The sequence below is a fragment of the Phoxinus phoxinus genome, assembly GCF_949152265.1.
Source record: "Phoxinus phoxinus genome assembly, chromosome: 10".
NCBI classification, from domain to species: Eukaryota; Metazoa; Chordata; class Actinopteri; order Cypriniformes; family Leuciscidae; genus Phoxinus; species Phoxinus phoxinus.
Genome location: NC_136885.1, coordinates 28,600,139 through 28,617,785, shown reverse-complemented (window position 1 = coordinate 28,617,785; position 17,647 = coordinate 28,600,139). Strand labels below are relative to the sequence as shown.

General features: G+C 36.3%; 2 protein-coding genes across 3 annotated transcripts; one reads left to right on the top strand and one right to left on the bottom strand.

Annotated features, from left to right (window-relative positions):
* The first annotated feature begins 183 nt into the window (after positions 1-183).
* Positions 184-3,600, top strand: LOC307006321 (actin-binding Rho-activating protein). 2 transcript variants are annotated; one of them, XM_079627170.1, is made up of 2 exons: positions 184-287; positions 1,313-3,600. In XM_079627170.1, exon 2 carries the CDS (start codon positions 1,359-1,361, stop codon positions 1,830-1,832), a length of 474 nt encoding a protein of 157 aa, XP_079483296.1. In that variant the 5' UTR covers positions 184-287; positions 1,313-1,358; the 3' UTR covers positions 1,833-3,600. The 2 variants fall into 2 exon arrangements, with proteins under 2 accessions (XP_079483296.1, XP_079483297.1); XM_079627171.1 differs by having other exon boundaries at positions 253-287; positions 1,295-3,566.
* hint3 (histidine triad nucleotide binding protein 3) lies at positions 3,577-6,793 on the bottom strand. The gene is made up of 5 exons (XM_079627169.1): positions 6,639-6,793; positions 6,034-6,151; positions 5,759-5,828; positions 5,531-5,657; positions 3,577-4,156 (listed from the first exon to the last, which is right to left on the bottom strand). Exons 1-5 carry the CDS (start codon positions 6,768-6,770, stop codon positions 4,118-4,120), a joined length of 486 nt encoding a protein of 161 aa, XP_079483295.1. The 5' UTR covers positions 6,771-6,793; the 3' UTR covers positions 3,577-4,117.
* Positions 6,794-17,647: the final 10,854 nt, after the last annotated feature.

Here is a 17,647-nt window from a genome sequence, read left to right as displayed (position 1 = left end):
TTGATTTTATGTAGCTTTTTGGAAAATGGAAACGATTTAGTGTCACCTGATAATATCTTTTAATCTTATTTACACACTCATTAACTTCTTAGGGGAGCCTTAAATCTTCCCTGTCATTGGTCCATAATCTCGTACAGTGACATGATTGTCAAGCTCTCATTGGTTTGTTTACACGTCAATCACACTCACAAGCCGTCAGAAAAGTATCCACTTCACAACTTGTAATGTATCCACTTCCATTCGCTGTTACAGCATGACAACCATTCACAAGAAGCCAAACAAGGGCGGTAAGGTGTTATAGTAGCCTACACTTAACGTGTGATGAATATATTTCGATGTCAAATAAATCTAAAGTCGACTAAATTGTTAAACTAAGCTTTACTGTGATATAGACTCGTATTGTTGTTGTATATATGTGTATTGTTGCTATATTGTGCCGTTTTATGCAGGACTGCGACCTTCAGAATAGAACTGAGAAAAATATCTCTAATGTCTATCTTTCTGAATTTTGTGAATTAACTCTTATTAGGAAGAAAATCAGTTTCTCAATTTAAATAGAATTCTAATTGAGGTTGCAGAATTGTCCACATTTGAGGATGTATTATTAAAATGGAATATCCATCTGCAGGTTTATTATATTATGATCATTATAATATAATTTCTTTTTTTTTCTCAGTATGAACATGGAATATTTCCATAAACAGTTCATATGAATTGATGAACATAGTAATAATCAATCTTTGAAATGTCACGTAATCAAAATTGTATATTTATCCTGTTATTTATCATTTGTATTGTCTTTTTATATTTTAAGTTTTCATTATTTTTTTGTCATTTGTATTCATTATATATTATTTAGGTTTAATTTATTTATATTTCAGTTTAAGTTTTAATAATTAGTTGCTTCATCTGACACTTGTTTCAGTTAGTTGCAACATTACAAATTTTTGTTTAGTTGAAGGTATTCATCTAATATTTATATTTTATTTCAGCCCTATGTCAATGAACAAAAATGTTTTTAATAGTTTTACATTTAATTAACGATAATAACCGTGTCCTGGCCATTTTTTCTTAAAATTCCAAAATGACAGTACAGTAGTACACTTGTGTGGTTCTACCTCAAATTCTGAGATCAGTGTTTATTTCATAGTCTATAACTCAAAATATCTGTACGATATAGTTTAGTTGAAGTGCACAGACTAGTATTGATTACATTGGGTCAGTCTTACTTGTAGACCTCATGAGGCTTTAAGTTATTTAAGGCCTGTACGACATGCAATCTTCTCACTCGCAGCCTTTGTTGTGCCAACAGTGAAGCATGCTGAAAACTAGAGCCGTCCTGTGAGCCAAAGGTCACCATGGAGACGGACGAAACACCTGCGCAGCGTAATGACGGCAGGGCAGAGACCTGCACCGTGTCTGTCAAAGGTCTGACAGAGAACTGGCAGAAATGGTCCAACGACCACTGCGAGTATCAGAAACACAATCCCTTCAGCAACGGCAAGGTGATTCCCCCGCAGATCCAGCGAGGACAGGAGGGCTACGGCAGGCCTTTAGAGGGCTCGAAAACAGAACAGAGGGGAAAAGACGCCCACTCCCACATCAGCAGAGAGGTCACTGAGCTCTGCCAGGTCATTCAGGAGATCGGAGAGAGCAGAGACGACGGCAGGCCGGCTGTGCGGTTCGGGACGCTGTTTGAGAGATACGTCACCATCTCTGATAAACTGGTGGGAGTTCTTCTGCGGGCACGCAAGCAAGGGCTGGTGCACTTTGAAGGAGAGATGCTGTGGCAGGGGAGAGATGATGACGTTCTCATCAGTTTGTTACAGTGATTTACAGAAGTGTTGGACACCACGTGCCTCAAAGTCAATATTATTGTCCAACATTCCTTTATAGGCATCCATTTTACTTGAACAGGGGTTAGGAGGAGTCAGTTTTTTTGGCCAAAGAAACTATTTCTGATGAGATTTAAACTGAGTGTAATGAAGTTAAATGTAGCAAACTGGCATATTCTGTTACCTTTTCATGCTTTCAAAGTGTGTCATTTCTGTACCACCAAGTTAGCCTGGGAAAACCCAGACCACTTCCGGCAAATTTAGATTTGCTCTGCAAGTGGGTCTGGCAAAGAGCCCATTGAAACCCATTTCCAATCCGTCGAAATCGCGGCACCAATCAGAAACGTTGGGGCGGGCTTTACACGATGACGACAGAGCAGAGACGGTGACGCAGATTTTGTACATTACAAAGATGGATGCCGCCGTGGAACATCACAACATCACTCATTCGAATCAGCTATCGCGTCTGTTTCAAGCGATTTAAAATTGTCATTTTCGTTAACACAAACAGAGAATTGCTGAGAGTCTCGAGATGTTTCTCCGTCGCTCTGCATACGTCATGTCATTCATCGCTCTGATTGGTTTTAGATCTATCCGATGTCCGTTGGTGACGCCCCTGTGGAAATGAATTGTCTATGGAGCTTTGCCAGACCCTAACTCAGTTACAACTTAGAGTGGTCTGGGTTTTCCCAGGCTACCACCAAGTGGAATTGGAAAAATAATGTTTTAGATAAGATTTCAAAACACTCATCTGTCATTGGTCAACTAAACAAGTAGCCCCGTCCCCATCTCATACCATTGGTTATGAGGGGATGCTATAAAAGCAAAGCAACAGCTGACACTTTTCACATGTTCCTCGTAAAAAAAAAAAAAATGCCCATCAGCCCAGTTAGGCTGTCTATTTACTGGGTTTGAGTATACTCTCCAGATAGATGTCTAGTTAGGAGACCAACTTTGGTTTAACAGGGAACAACTGGGAAACCTATAAATGACTTATTTCTGGATATCTCTGCACACTAATATAATTGTCACTGCACTGTGATATGATAAAAATGTATTTTCAAAAATGCACGCTTTCACCTTTAAAGGGATAGTTCACCCAAAATTTGAAATTCTGTCACAATTTATGCACCCTCAAGCTGTTCCAAACTTATAATTTAGGGTTCCAAACTTATACTTTCTTTCTTCTGCTGAATACAAAAGAAAAAGAATGTCGGTAACCAAACAATTGATGGGCCCCATTGAATTCCATAGTGTTTCTTCTCCATACTATGGAAGTCAATGGGGTCCATCAATTATTTGGTTACCCATTTTCTTCGAAATATCCTCCTTTGTGTTCAGCAGGTAGAAAGAAATTCATACAAGTTTAGAAAAACTTCAGAGTGATTCAATAATGACAGAATTTAAATTTGTGGGTGAACTATCCCTCTAGAGATGAACACCTACAATAACATGCAACATTGTAGAGTTGAGAAGCCATAATACTTAACCATAATCACATTGCCATCACTTTGATGCACAGTGTTAAGGTACACAATGGTTTACTATTGAAACTTAAAAAAAAATATGTTTTTTTTTATTTGTATGTAATTTTTTAATATGATGAATCACTTGCAAGGATATTACAAGCATTGTCTAGAAAATACATGTCTACTTTTTGTGTATGGAGTTGCTATTATAAATATAATTAATATAAAGTATATCTAGAGTGATGATCATGTGATACGTTTGAAGCACACAAAAAACGATTAAAAAGCATAAAACCTATGTAGGTTATTTATTTTGTTTACATGCTTACACGCATCATACAGTGCAAATACAACTTTACATCACTCAATAATTAAATACATCTGAGGCATACATGTTTTATATCTATACAGTAAAATCTATGTCATGGCACAAACAGGCAAAACATTTCATTAAGTGTGATGCTGAAATCATTCGGCAGTGGATTTGGGCTAAGCTAAATCCAATTATTGAGCTTAAATGCCATTTTCAGATCATTCATATTTTAAAAAGTCTTTGTCACTGCTCTGTATCCTTAAAAATCATTTTATTTGACCAAGACTGAAAGAAACCCAACTGTACACCGTAAAAGATGAATGCAAATTTGATTAGCCCGTCAGGCAGACAATATAACTAACATAGCATTAATGAGTATTATAACCCCGAGGCACTCGTCTGTGTCATCACAAGATTGCCTTGGACTGTCGTTATGTGTAACGTGGCTCTGGGCATCTCAAACATGAATGTACTTTGAGTTCCTCTCACTTCCTGTACATTTAGCTCATAGAGTTCAGCTTTTGGAGTAACTGGTCTGCCTGCAAAGTGAAAACAGACAAGAGTTGGCTATACATTTGGGTCAGTGACATGACGTGCATATTTTTGTGTCCAAGTGCATTACTTCTTTTTAAAATATTTGACATGCATCACTTCATTCTGTAAAACCCATTTAGTTTGAATTCATTTTCAGTACCGGTACATTCAAATAATAAATATTATTTTATATTTTGGTATCTTAAACACCCAAAATGTCAGGTGGCTATTTAAAATGGTGTTTTAATAAGAAGAAATTCTATATAAAATATAATATTAAACATTATGTTATGAATTGAGGTAATATAAATATATACAGATGCTAAAAATACTAAATACCTTGCCACTAGAATGCAATAATGTATAAATTAATATAAATAAAATAAAATACACAACCTCAAAATAATGTGTTAGGCACTGTAGACACTTAAACGTTTACTGTGCTAAGATTTCACAATAAAATTAGGAATATACATTTACAAATATTTTATTGTACAAAAAAAGTCAAACATTTATTTAAACACTTTGAAATGTTATTGAACTTATAGTTGTTTAAACGCACTGTTCCTGGCTCAAAAATATGCATTACATCAATTTTGAAAACAAAATTATTTGAAAAAATATATACACTTTTGAAGCTTCATTTTTTTATATCGCCTTTTTCACCTTTGTTGCCATTTGGCTTGCTTAGTTGGGGACATTAAATTTAACAATTAATTTACAACAATAATATTGATCTGCCTCCATTGACACCATTATATGAGATCTGAACTGAGCTGAGCGATGACATCACAGTTTTCTCCAGAGCGGCTATATATATATAAATGAACTCAATTAATAACATCACAGAATTTAAGCTGGACTGTGACGCTATTGTCTTCTGGAAACAAACTTTGTTGCATTATTTTCCTGTTATCTCTGTAAAGCTGCTTTGAAACAATCTGTATTGTAAAAAGCACAGCAAGCGCATAAATAAATGTGACTTGTCATTGATCATTTGCATTCTCAAAAGCAAGGGTAAATCAACAATTCTATTATTTAAACGTAAAGAAAAACGTTGCAGTGGTAGAACTGGTAAGACACACAGATTCATCAAGCAGCATCTACTAGTGCTGGCAAAAACAAAACAGGGTTTCATCCCCTGCCATTGTAGATTGTCCATTTTAATTTAATACAATTTGCTTGTTCCAATTACAAGACAAAAGGTCTCATTCAACAGGCGTAATGAATTGCTACGCTCAGAAAACATTTTGTTTGTCAATGCATCAATAACCCGCTCCAAGGTAATGTGATTATTAGTTTTAGTGGATGTAATTTACTTGTGCGCTTGGAGGATAGGGGGAATGGTGGATTGTTGGGCGGCTGATTTGATTGCTTACCGTGATGAACCAATACGAGTTTAGCCTGTAGACCAAGCGTGACATGAAGCCCATCTGACTGACGGGTGCGAGAACATGGAGATGCAGATGTGTGACAGAGGAGAATGGAGGCCAGTGGAAGCCAAACCTTGGAAATACGATTGACATGGTGGCATAAATTGGCATGCTACATGAACAAGAAGTTGATTTTAGTATAAGTGGCAAAGTATAAGATATTTCATCCATTACCTAACATCATTTAAATCTGTTACATTGTTCTTCTGAAGTATCTCTTTCCCCATCTCCACCATCTTCTCCACTAAAAACCACAAAAATAGATTATACACAGATGACTGCTTAGTCAAACATGCATGCTAGAGTTTGTGTAACCAAATTGGGAATTGTGACTACTTGTAAATTGTAAAACTGACTTCTGATTGTTACTACAGAAAGGCTCTAGAATAGCCACTGTCAGATATGTCTAAACATTTACACCCGTCTCTGATAAATCACAGCGCGTTTACCTAATGGCACATGCTCTTTTCTGAGAGATTTGCAATTGCCCACATGTTTATTTGGCACAACCAGATAGTGATGAGGAGCTCCAGGGTGTATATCTCTGAAACAGGATACAGTCTCATCCTGAAAAGAGAAAGGTTTTATTTAAAATAAAAAAAATAACAGTGACAGTGTCTCTCTTTAAGTAATTTTTTTAGCACTTTTGCAACTTCTGTTATTTTTAAATGTGCTTATGTGACTAATAATAAACAACAAATTATTACTTGAATTATTGTAAAACCATATCAAATTCATATTAATATGCAGCATTTCTTTATTAGTATTCATAGTGGATGACGATGGCTGTGCAAATTAATCACATTGCTATTTTTAGTAGTAAAATTATTATTTAGTACCAACAGTAGCTAACCTTCATAAATTTGTTGTTGTTGTTGTTGACAAAGTTAAAACGCAAAATAATACTTTGAAGAATTAAAGACATGTCGGTGTATTACTTCACGATTTCATTAAACATTTTGCATTGTGATCTTTAGCCTCATGATCACTTTCTTATCTTCACTGTCACTTAGGCTATGTGTTATCTTAGATAAAACACTGACAGCATACTTACATTGTGCAGGAGCTCAGTTCCCATCTCCCCCTTCACGATTTTACAGAAAATACATTTTTGGTCATATCCACCATCATCAGTCTGATTCGTTGTCCCGATCTCAGGTGTCGGTGTATTTACGGCGGCTGCCATCTTCAAAGCGCGTGAGGGCGGACCTAATTACATCACGAGCACGAGCACGAGCGTCACGTCATTTCAACATACAAGTCCTCTGAGTCTGAGTTTTTTATATATATATAAAGTCAAGAACCCCTAAATATACTGATCCCTTTGTGTAAAACGATGACATTATTGGGACAAGTTGTTGTTTTCGAAATTAAATGATATTACATGCAAAATATATAGTTTGTATGAAGCTAATATCTTTTTTTTATCCAATATTAGAAAATAAGATGAGGGGGAAAAAAAGGGAAAATTTAGACAACATAATTTTTTTGTATGCATTTGATTTTTTTGAGTAAATATTCACAATATTTTCCATTCAGCTCTCTGCAGTATTACATAGAGTTGGGGTACTCGAACTCGGACTCGGACTCGAGTCCGGTCTCGAGTCCAATTTTGAATGGACTCGGACTTGTCACGCACTCGAATGAATTTGTACTCGGACTTGACACGGACTCGGGACATTTTAGACTCGGAAAAATGTCCGAGTCCAGTCGAGTCCGGGTACTGGATGACACAAAACGAAATTTTGTGAATTTTTTTTATTCAAAAACGAAACGAAACAACGTTGTTTCAGCGTTGAGCATTGTAGCCAATCACAGTTAAGTGCATAAACACAGTGGCAAATCAGAGGCGTTTTAGAGTCCGCATGCGAATAATTCGCTCAAAATGTATGTTTAGAATCAGCACGAGCTTTATCCTTTCGCAAATCCCCTCATAAAAGACAAAGTCTCTCTAGACGCAATATAAATAAGATATTCACTGTGCAGTGCGGACAACTTCAGTCAGTGTTTATGACGAGAGTTTTAGGGAGAGTGCCGAACGCGGTAAGTGATGGCTTAAAGGGAGCGCTGTTGACAATCTAAATAGTTTTGTTTTTCATACTTCTAGAGGACCAGTGGTTACATTCACACTGTAAATTATAAAGAGTGATAACTGCATTTAAATGTGGGATTGAATCCACTTAATTTTTGTCCTTTGAGTCATGAAATTGCGATGATTTGACACATAGCAACATAAGAACGTGTTAACCATAGCAACATTTTGGCGTCTGATAATGTTATCATTTTTGTTGCATTTATACTTTAGTCATAAGTTTACATACTCCTTGCAGAATCTCCAAAATGTTATTTTTATATGTTTTTTAATAAGACGGATCATACACATTGTTTCTATTTAGTACTACCCTGAAAAAGCTTTTTCACATAACAGATGTTTAATAGCCTAAATAAAATACAAACACAAAATAAAGACAAATTACATAGGCTCGATTTTAATATTGTGTCATTACCTGAATGATCAACAACTTTTTTTTCTTTTTCTTTTTTTTAATGGTTGAGGAAAAATCATCCAGCTCCTGCACATTCTTTGCTTTTCCAGCATCTTCTGCATATTTGACTCCTTACTAGCAGTGACTATGATTGTAAGATCCATACTTTCACACTGGTGACAACTGAGGGACTCATACACAACTTTTACAAACCCTGCAAACATTTAGTGATGCACAAGAAGGAAGCATCAGTTAAGAGCCAAGAGGTGTAAACTTTTGAACTGGATCATTGGTGTAAATTGGTCTTATTTGTTTAAAAATGCATTCATTAATTTAGTCCAACCCTTCAGAGGCTAAATAAGATATTAGCATGTACAACACAATAAGAAAAATTTAAACATCATCATCTTGCTCAAAAGTTTACCCCTGGCTCTTAATGCATCGTGTTGCATTATTAAGCATTACCTTGCAGATTCTAAAAGATGTACAATAGGTAAACGTATGAATGTAACTATACATTGCAATCATTTTGTAAGGTTTAAAATATTAATTTAAGAGCTCAGTGTTGAGACCTGATTGACAGGTGATCTGACCAATTATAATGCAGATACACGCCATTTTTGTTCGACAAACAAACCAAATCAGTTAGTAGATTAAAGGCAGTGGACTTGAACTTGAAAAATAGTGTGTATTGATTTCTTTTTTAGAAATTTGTGCTATAACTAGAAGAGATTATCAGTTCACGTGCTGCTTGAACTGAGGCCTACACATTAAAGCACCACAAAACAGTATTTACCGTTTGAATTTCATAAAAATTAAAAAAATTGAAAGCTGAGACTTTATTTCAAACCAAAAGTACCCTGCTCTGTCTTGTCTGTTGGCACATTGTTAGTGTCCTCTTTGCTCCGACCGAGAACATGTGGAGTGAGAGAGGAATGGCTTGTCGGACGTAGCAACAGTAACCAAGAGGGGCGGGTCTTTGTGAAAGGTCAATTTCAAATAATTTAAATCTTTGTGGACTCGGCCGGACTCGACTCGGACTCGGATGTTAAGAACTCGGACTCAAGTCCGACTCGACCCTCTTTGGACTCGGACTTGGACTTGTACTCGGTTGTTAAGGACTTGGACTCGACTCGGACTCGACAAAGGTGGACTCGGACCCAGCTATTTGTAATACTGCAGAGAGCTATTATATTCTAAGAATATTTTTTATTATGATATTGTCAGAACCTGGAGGAGTGTTTTGTTTCACCATATGCCTATGTATTGCTCTTTTTCCTTTTTTTTAAAGTATAACCACAACACCTAAAACCTAAAATATTATAGTCTCACAAAAAAATAAAATAAAGAAGATAATTAACAACATGCTGTCACAAAAAAGTAAGTTGAATTTGTAGGAACCGACAGCATGTCACCAATGTTTTAAGTTGGCGCTTAAGTTGTATTGAAGCTGAACATTTTTATTAATTTATAAAACTGTATTTGATTAGTTGGACATCAGCAATCCGGCAGAGACACAGCTGTGGTATTCTTTATTTAAGTCTAAGAAATTCTATTACACTGTCATCTAGCAGAGCCAGCGCAGCAGTTTTGGAGAAAAATCTCCCTGCAGAATAACTCAGACGATGCTCCCGACCGGTTAAAAGTTACTAATCAAGAGAGGCAGAAAGGATAAGTGAGTGACAACACACTATGTTAAACTGCTCTGTTTAGCGGGTCAACCGAGCAATTAATCCTGAGCACTCCAATGTGCCAGGACGCCACATTTATCGCCTTAATGTATGCAAATGATGTCATTAAAATGCATGTTCATGTTTAGTCTCTAAATTAAGAGCTCATTTGCACTCCCAACAATCCAGAGATTCATTATTACAAATTACAAAAACAATAATGACTCAAGACATCAAATTTACTCTCCTTGTACACCCTCCCCTATTTACATTATGAATGTGAAAATAATTTATGTGACAATCAACAATTTGCAGCCACTGTATTGGAGGTTGTCAGCTGGCCAAAGCTATTATGTTATCTCTTGTTCTGCGGCTCTATATGATAAATAATGTGCCAGAAGATGACTGTATGCAATTACAGTCCGCTATGGTATTGTAATGCAAAGGATTGCAAAAAAAACAGAATAACTGATAACTGAGAGGACTGGCAAATATGGGACATAGAGGATGATCGTGATGTGAATGGAAAATACAAACGCCTCAGAAATAACTGGGAAAATATGAAGTTAAGCGCTAGCAACAAACAACGGATCTCTAAATGATTCATGACCAAAATATCAACTCCAGCATTGAGGAAGTCAATGTTTTGTCCTGAAGAGGTTGTAGAATTATTCATGAGGCATCGGCTTTGTAAATAGATCCTGTTGATTAAAATGGAGGAAGTTGGGGGGGGGGGGTGACAACTGCAACTCATGAATCTCTGGAGGGAGAGGGAGAGAGAGAGAGAGAGAGAGAGAGAGAGAGAGAGAGAGAGAGAGAGAGAGAGAGAGAGAGAGAGCGAGAGAGAGAGAGAGAGACATACATGAAGGGAAAATATTCTGTTTCCTTAATCATGTACTGCCCTACTTCCAACTTCCTCTTTCATTCCATACGTCCCGCTGAGATGACTGCCATTGCTACTGGTCACCGTCACACTTGGCTTTATAAATCTGAAATCAGCCTGTGTATTTTTATGAAATGAAATGGCTACGCCTCAACAAATAACATGCTTGAGAGGTTAAGAGGCACTATTATGAGAAATATACTCTGCTTTCTTTGACTTTTCACCTCTGCTCTTCTGTAGGATTTGCTGTTCGCAATCCAACTTCCGTAATGTGACATATTGCAAATGCAAACAAACAGTTTGCTAAAGCAATGCCTAAATAGCTATTTGGATATTGGTATACATTATCTGACAGCCTGTGCATGCGGCCTAATATATATATATACCCTAGTGAAAAATAAATATAGGCTACTAAAATGTATTTGAAATACATTTATTTAATGCTAAGACTACAAATACATTTACATACTGTAGGCCTATTTATACTTAATATAAATACCCTGCAATTGTACTTTTTAATATACTAAATTGGTAAATTGGTATACTTCAAGTCTGCTAAATTGGAACATCTGATTTTGTTCTTAATGTTATCCGGAAATAGTGCTGAGGTCCAACTAAAGATATAAGTATATTTGATTGTGCTAAAGTGGTACTATTGCAAATATACTTTATGGTACACTTAAATCGCTTGCATTTAAAGACCGATATTATACAGAGATCATACTATCCTATTAATACTATTAATATTAAGAAATGTGCATTGTGCAATAAAGAAGTACTCCAAATAAAGTTTAATTGTAATATTTATAAGTCTCAAGCGATATGTCAGATATGCTGAGCACCAAATCATATTAGATTGATTTCTGAAGATCATGTGACATTGTTTGAAGACTGGAGTAATGATGCTGAAAATTGCTCATCAATATAGGCCTGTCATTAAAAATAATTGGTTTCAAAGTAATTAATAATTCATATAATTAATATAATGAATTACTTTGAAATCATGCACTGATTAATCATTCGCAATAAGACCATGTGCACTACAAAAGTAAACAGGGTCATATTTTATTTCAAGTTGACTCTAATTAGTAGGCTAGGCTACTCATTTAATTCCAAAACGTACAAAATCTTAAAACTCAACACAAGATTTCTTTGAGGGTTCTTGATGTGCCATCAGGACGTCATTTTTCTGTGGCTCTAGGGCTGCATCCGAAATAAATACTTCCCTACTACTGTAGCTATATAACTATAGCAGGCGAATATGTTACAAAAGAAGTATGTCCAAATTATTCACAGCACTCATAAAAGAGTAGGCAAAAAGTACCCGGATGACCTACTTCTTCCGGCGAGATTCTGAAGTGTGCTTATGATGAACACTTTACTATCCCAATGGGGCCACGGGAGAGAATTTGTGAATGGAAGTGAAACGTAACTGACGCTGGAAGGTCACATGATAATGACAACATGGCAAATGTAGTAGCCTACGTCTGGATTACATTTACACACTCATACTAGATTATACTTTTTTAGAAGTCGTTACTTATTTAAAATAAGTAGGCTACCTACTCAAGAGAGTATGCGATTTCGGACGCAGCCTAGCTGTGTCTCATTTCAAAGGCCGAGTCCTCCGGAGGTTGCATTTGTTGGCCACATACGTCATTGAGGCTGATTAATTTCAGTAATCTGACCACTACATTGCAAAGTCATTAAGAAATTACAACAATTAACAACTCTCTATGAATAAGAGTAAATTTTAAAATTGTTTCTGAAATAAGACATCCTTTATGACGCATACTGCCGACAAATGCGACCAAATGCGCGGATGTAGCCTTCGAAATTTAAGCCACTTGACATTTATGGCAAAAGTTATTGTCTCAAAACAAACTTTTATTCAGCAAAGATGGCAGAATCACTTACTTCCATGGGAATCAGCTGAGCAAATGCTAACAGGATGCTAACAGCTAGCTCTATCCAAGCATTATTCTGATAGCACTACAGAGGCAAACAGTTTTTTTTATCAAATCAGCAAATGGCTCACTTATGGTAGTCGCTGCATAACATGGGATAGCAAAGTATTTTAACATCAAAAAATGACCTATAACACGAACAGGTTGAGTTATCTCAGTATTGCCACATTCCTCCAGCAGGAGGCAGTGCTATGACATCCTTCAACCTTTGAAGTGTGAGTGAACAGCTTCTCACTCCCAGCTGCTTCATCATGTTTGTTCTTTTCAAACATCTGCACTGCTAATTATTTCCGTCAAGTAGACTATGCATGTCAGATAAACCATAGATGTACTAGACCCACATCTGAGGTCACAACGTGTTTTTTAAGCAGAAGTAGCGCTATCAACACATGAACTGTATTTACACAGCTGAAACGAATGCACTGTTGATGGTTATTTCTTGCATGTAGCTTCATCAGTGTCTGTTTTTACCCAGACAGATATATCATGGAAATGTTAGCGTAACTAAAGAGAGCAGGTACCATGAAACTCTCTGTTTACCCAGCTGTCTGTCACTCTTTCAGGCGTTCTCTCCTTCTCTTCGTTTCTCTCTGCACAGTCCATTTACTGTGGGTTTGCACAGGCACCTGGTGTTCATTTCCCTCTCTTCTCTCCTTCAGGTCCAACAGTCACAGTGTTTTCCCGTGAATTAATCAGTGCTTTCTTTTGATTGGTTGATTGCAGCTTATATTTGCCCAGTAATGCTGATTGACAGTTGCTGATACAAGCGCCATAATAGGATACCGTCTGTCTGTAAAGTCAGGGTCACGAATGTGCTTTTCTGTCACATGTATGCATAAGTCTGTTTGCCTGGAAGTTTTATAATACCTGGAGAAAGTGAGTGAGTTTAGCATTCCCCACTCATCTTAACTACAGGCGTAGTTATGCAATTAATCTGGTTTGAAATTAAACACTTTTGATCTACTAGCTTAAAAACAGATGCATTTTGCCTGCAGAACGATGTATCCGGCTAACATAGGCTAAAATAATGTTTTCTTAACGTTCCCATTAAGTTCCTTAATTAAGTTAAGTTCTCTGAACATTCAAAATCCATTTTTAAAAACATTTAAAGGGGTGGTAAAATGCCATTTTCACAAGATGTAAAATAAATCTCTGATGTCCCCAGAATGTGTGTGTGAAGTTTTAGCACAAAATACCCCACAGATATTTTTATATAGCATGTTAAAGTTGTCACGTTTTGCAAAAACGCACTGTTTTGTGCTTGGCCCTTTAAATGCAAATGAGCTGCTGCAGAGGGCGGGGTTTCAAGAGCTTGTGTGTGTTAGCAGCTGCGATTACCTCACGCAGACACACACTAAAATGACAGAAACTGTTCTGTCTTTAATGTTAAAATGGAGTCAGACAAAGATAGAGAGACTCAAGAAGAAGTGACAACACGTAGAATGCAACAGGACGTCTCTGAATGGTTAGTTGATGGATTTATATTGCTGATGTGGAGTTAATATCTTCAATTAGGATATTCTGTCATGATAATCTATAAATCGCTCGTATAGCATAAACCTATGCTAAGGTTTGAGCTGACTCACAAATGTACTCTTATACAACACTTCTTCTCAACATGGACATGTTCCCGGGGGCGGGGTTTATGTACATTTTAGGGTTGCTGATGTCACTAACCCGGAAGGAATGTCGTGTAGTCCCTACCAGCCGTTTGTTGTAGTCATTTTCTTTAAAAGCAAAAAATCTTCCTCTGCTTTGAACTTTGAGTGTTGTAACTTTGCAGATGTTGTTTATGCTCAAACAGCAACATTACACACTAACTACAGTTAGAAAAGTGAAATCATACTCAACCACCCCTTTAAGGAAATTAATCAGTGAATGAGTCACTATCGCTCATATATTCTTGCTTGTCGACATTTACTAAATTTAGAAAAGTAAAATCATGCTTTACCACCCCTTTAAAAAAAATTTTTTTTCTTGGTTATGCAAACCTTAAGGAAAAATTCCATTTGATCAATCTTCAAATATTATGGGAATGTTACTTTTGAATGTTCTCTGAATATTCTGAAATAAGTAGGCTAGTAGCTATCATTTAAAAAAATTAAGATGAATGTCCAACTAAAACATTTCAGAAAAAACAGCACTATGAACGATATGAATACAATTTTTGTGCTAATGTTTTTAGAACATTATTAAAGGCCAGATAACTTTAAAGGAACATTCTATTAATGTTACTGGATGAACGTTTGTTCAGAACTTTGCCAGAATATTAGCTAAAATTCAGAGAATTTTTAAGCCATCTTGAATTTTCCTAAAAAACTACTTTTTTTAAACTCCTCCTAGGCCGGATATTTAACCAGACCATCTTTTAATCATATCGACAAAAATGTACGAAGTCAAGTTGATTCATTAAACCGTTCTTGAATAACACGCGCAAAAATTCAACGAAGAGCACGCCAAAATGCTTTAGCGTATAATGTAACCAAACTTTGTGTATCATGACAATCATGACCTATAGGTACATGTAGAGTTTTGCCGCAGTGCCACCTAGTGGCCAGGAGATACGTAAAATTGACATTTTTGCTTATAATTGTTTAATGGTTTGGTCAAAAGTCATAAAACTGGTCTCTTTAGATTCGGTGCAGCATGCCGAGTCGAAAGATACCCAATTTTACATTCCCTGTTAGCTGGGTATCTAACAGCAGTGGCTAAACCCTTGTTTGCCTCATAGTACTGAAATACAGTCGTTTATATGGTATAGATTTCAGTCACATGGCCAGATCAGCCATACTTGACATGCATGACAGTATTTTCATTCGCAAAGGGCAATCTATCATAGAACGACAGGAGATTGACAGAATACAACTTTTCTGTGCTGACAGCCCCAGTTGAGTTCCCAGCACAGAGAAGAGACTGAAACCAAACCCTTTAAAATTAAAATACTTAGAACTGTATCTTGAATGTTAAAATGTAATTTCATTATACCACCAAACTGAAAATTAATGCATAATATTGACCTGGAGTAATTCCAACACTTGAGATGAGAAAAGCCTCTTATCTAGAACTGTAATTAAAAACTGTTGCTCTTTCCCAGTTTTATTGGGACTTGTTCATGAAATACAAGCATGACAGAAGCAATTTCTGCGTTCATTGAACGTAAAACCATTCTAACCTAAATTCAATGGGACAATTTACATACACATCTTTTTATTAATGATTTACACATAATAGTTCTGCTAAAACATTTCAGCGCAATACAATTGAAAATGTACGTTTGCCATCGAATTACACCCTGCATTGATGAGTTTAGTGTTTCGACTACTTTGAATTTAATTACAGATTTAGAAAACTGTGAAACTTGAGCAGAAATGGAAATATTGTTGTGCGTAATATCCAGGATGAGCCAGAGTCATATTGTGCCTCACAAACATAACCTTAAATGAAAATAAATTGAACACATGCACACTTGCTATGTCTGCTGTATGAAGACCGATGAGCATGTTTATATGCAAAGCAGTTTGTTCAAGAACTTTCGGTTATGTTGCAGGATTGCACCAATAGTTTACCAAGTTCACAGGCTGTGGAACAAGCACCAAGAGTGATGTAGGACATTCAGAGTGCTGCTTCTCTTTACACTGTTCAAGGTTATTACACATCACAGTGAAATTCTCACATTCTCAATCAAAGTGAATACCCTTGAAATAGACCTGGACCGTTCTTACACCAAGCTAACGGTGCCAGACCTGGATCACTCTCACAAGACATCTGCTACCACTTAGAGGGGTAGCGCCACTAGAACTTGACATGGAACCAGAGAACAGAGCCTTCAGAAACAAAACGCAAACCATTTTAATTGAATTTGCATCACGAGACATATTTCTGAGTGAAACGGTATTTAATGTGAAAAAAATCAGGGTGGGGCTTGAATTTAACCCATTGAGAATTGATTGGATGCTGAAAAGTGGGCGTTAAATATTAGAATGGAGCCAGATCGAATGTGAGTTTATTAAAATAATGATTAAGTGGTGATTGGTTACCATTCCCCTGGTTTTACAGACAAGGCTTAAGCCTAGTCCCAGACTAAATTGCATTATTGAGCTGTTTTAACTGAAAACAACTTGACATATGTCAGTGCCATTATTTTGTCTCAAGATGCACACCAGTAATGTGTTTTTCTAAGGCATGTTCATATGTTCTAATTGATCTGTGGCCTAATCCTGGCTTAATCTAAGCCCTGTCTGTGAAACCGGGCCCTAAATCATTTACACCTTATGTGTAAAATGTTGTAATTTTAAATATTTACTTTGCTTTTTATTTTTATTAAGTTTTTATTTTTTTAAATGAGTCTGAGATGGTTTTCATCTAAAAAAATCATATATAAATAATACACTATATCTTTTCTAATGCTCGCTAAGGTTGAATTTATTTATTCCAAAATGCAGTAATAATGTAAAATATTACAATTTAAAATAAATGTTTTCTATTTGAACATATTTTAAAATATAATGTATTCCTGTGATCAGAATTTTCAGCATCATTACTCCAGTCTTCAGTGTCACGTGATCCTTCAGAAATCCCTGTAATATACTGATTTCACATTATTATCAGCTTTGAAAATAGTTGTGCCACTTAATATTTTTGTGGGTGCCATAATACTTTTTAAAAAAGATTTTCAGGTGAAAATAAAGTTAAACACAACAGCATTTATTTGAAATAGACTATCCTTTTGCAAGAATAATGTTTTGTGACAATGTATGTTCTTTAAGTGAAGTGACGTGAAGGACCTCTGCGTTGAACCCATCCATGTTGCGCACACATTAGGAGTAGTAAATAGTGAACACACACACACTACAAACCGTGGACACACACACACACACACCAGGAGCAGTGGGCGCCTGGGGAGTGATTGGGGGTTAGGTGTCTTGCTCAAGGACACATCAGTCATTTCCTGCCGGTATTGAGAATTAAACCTGCGACCTTCGGGTTCCAAGTCTGACTCTCTAACAATTAGGTCACAACTGCCTCATGTCACTTTTGACCAATTAAATGTGTACTTG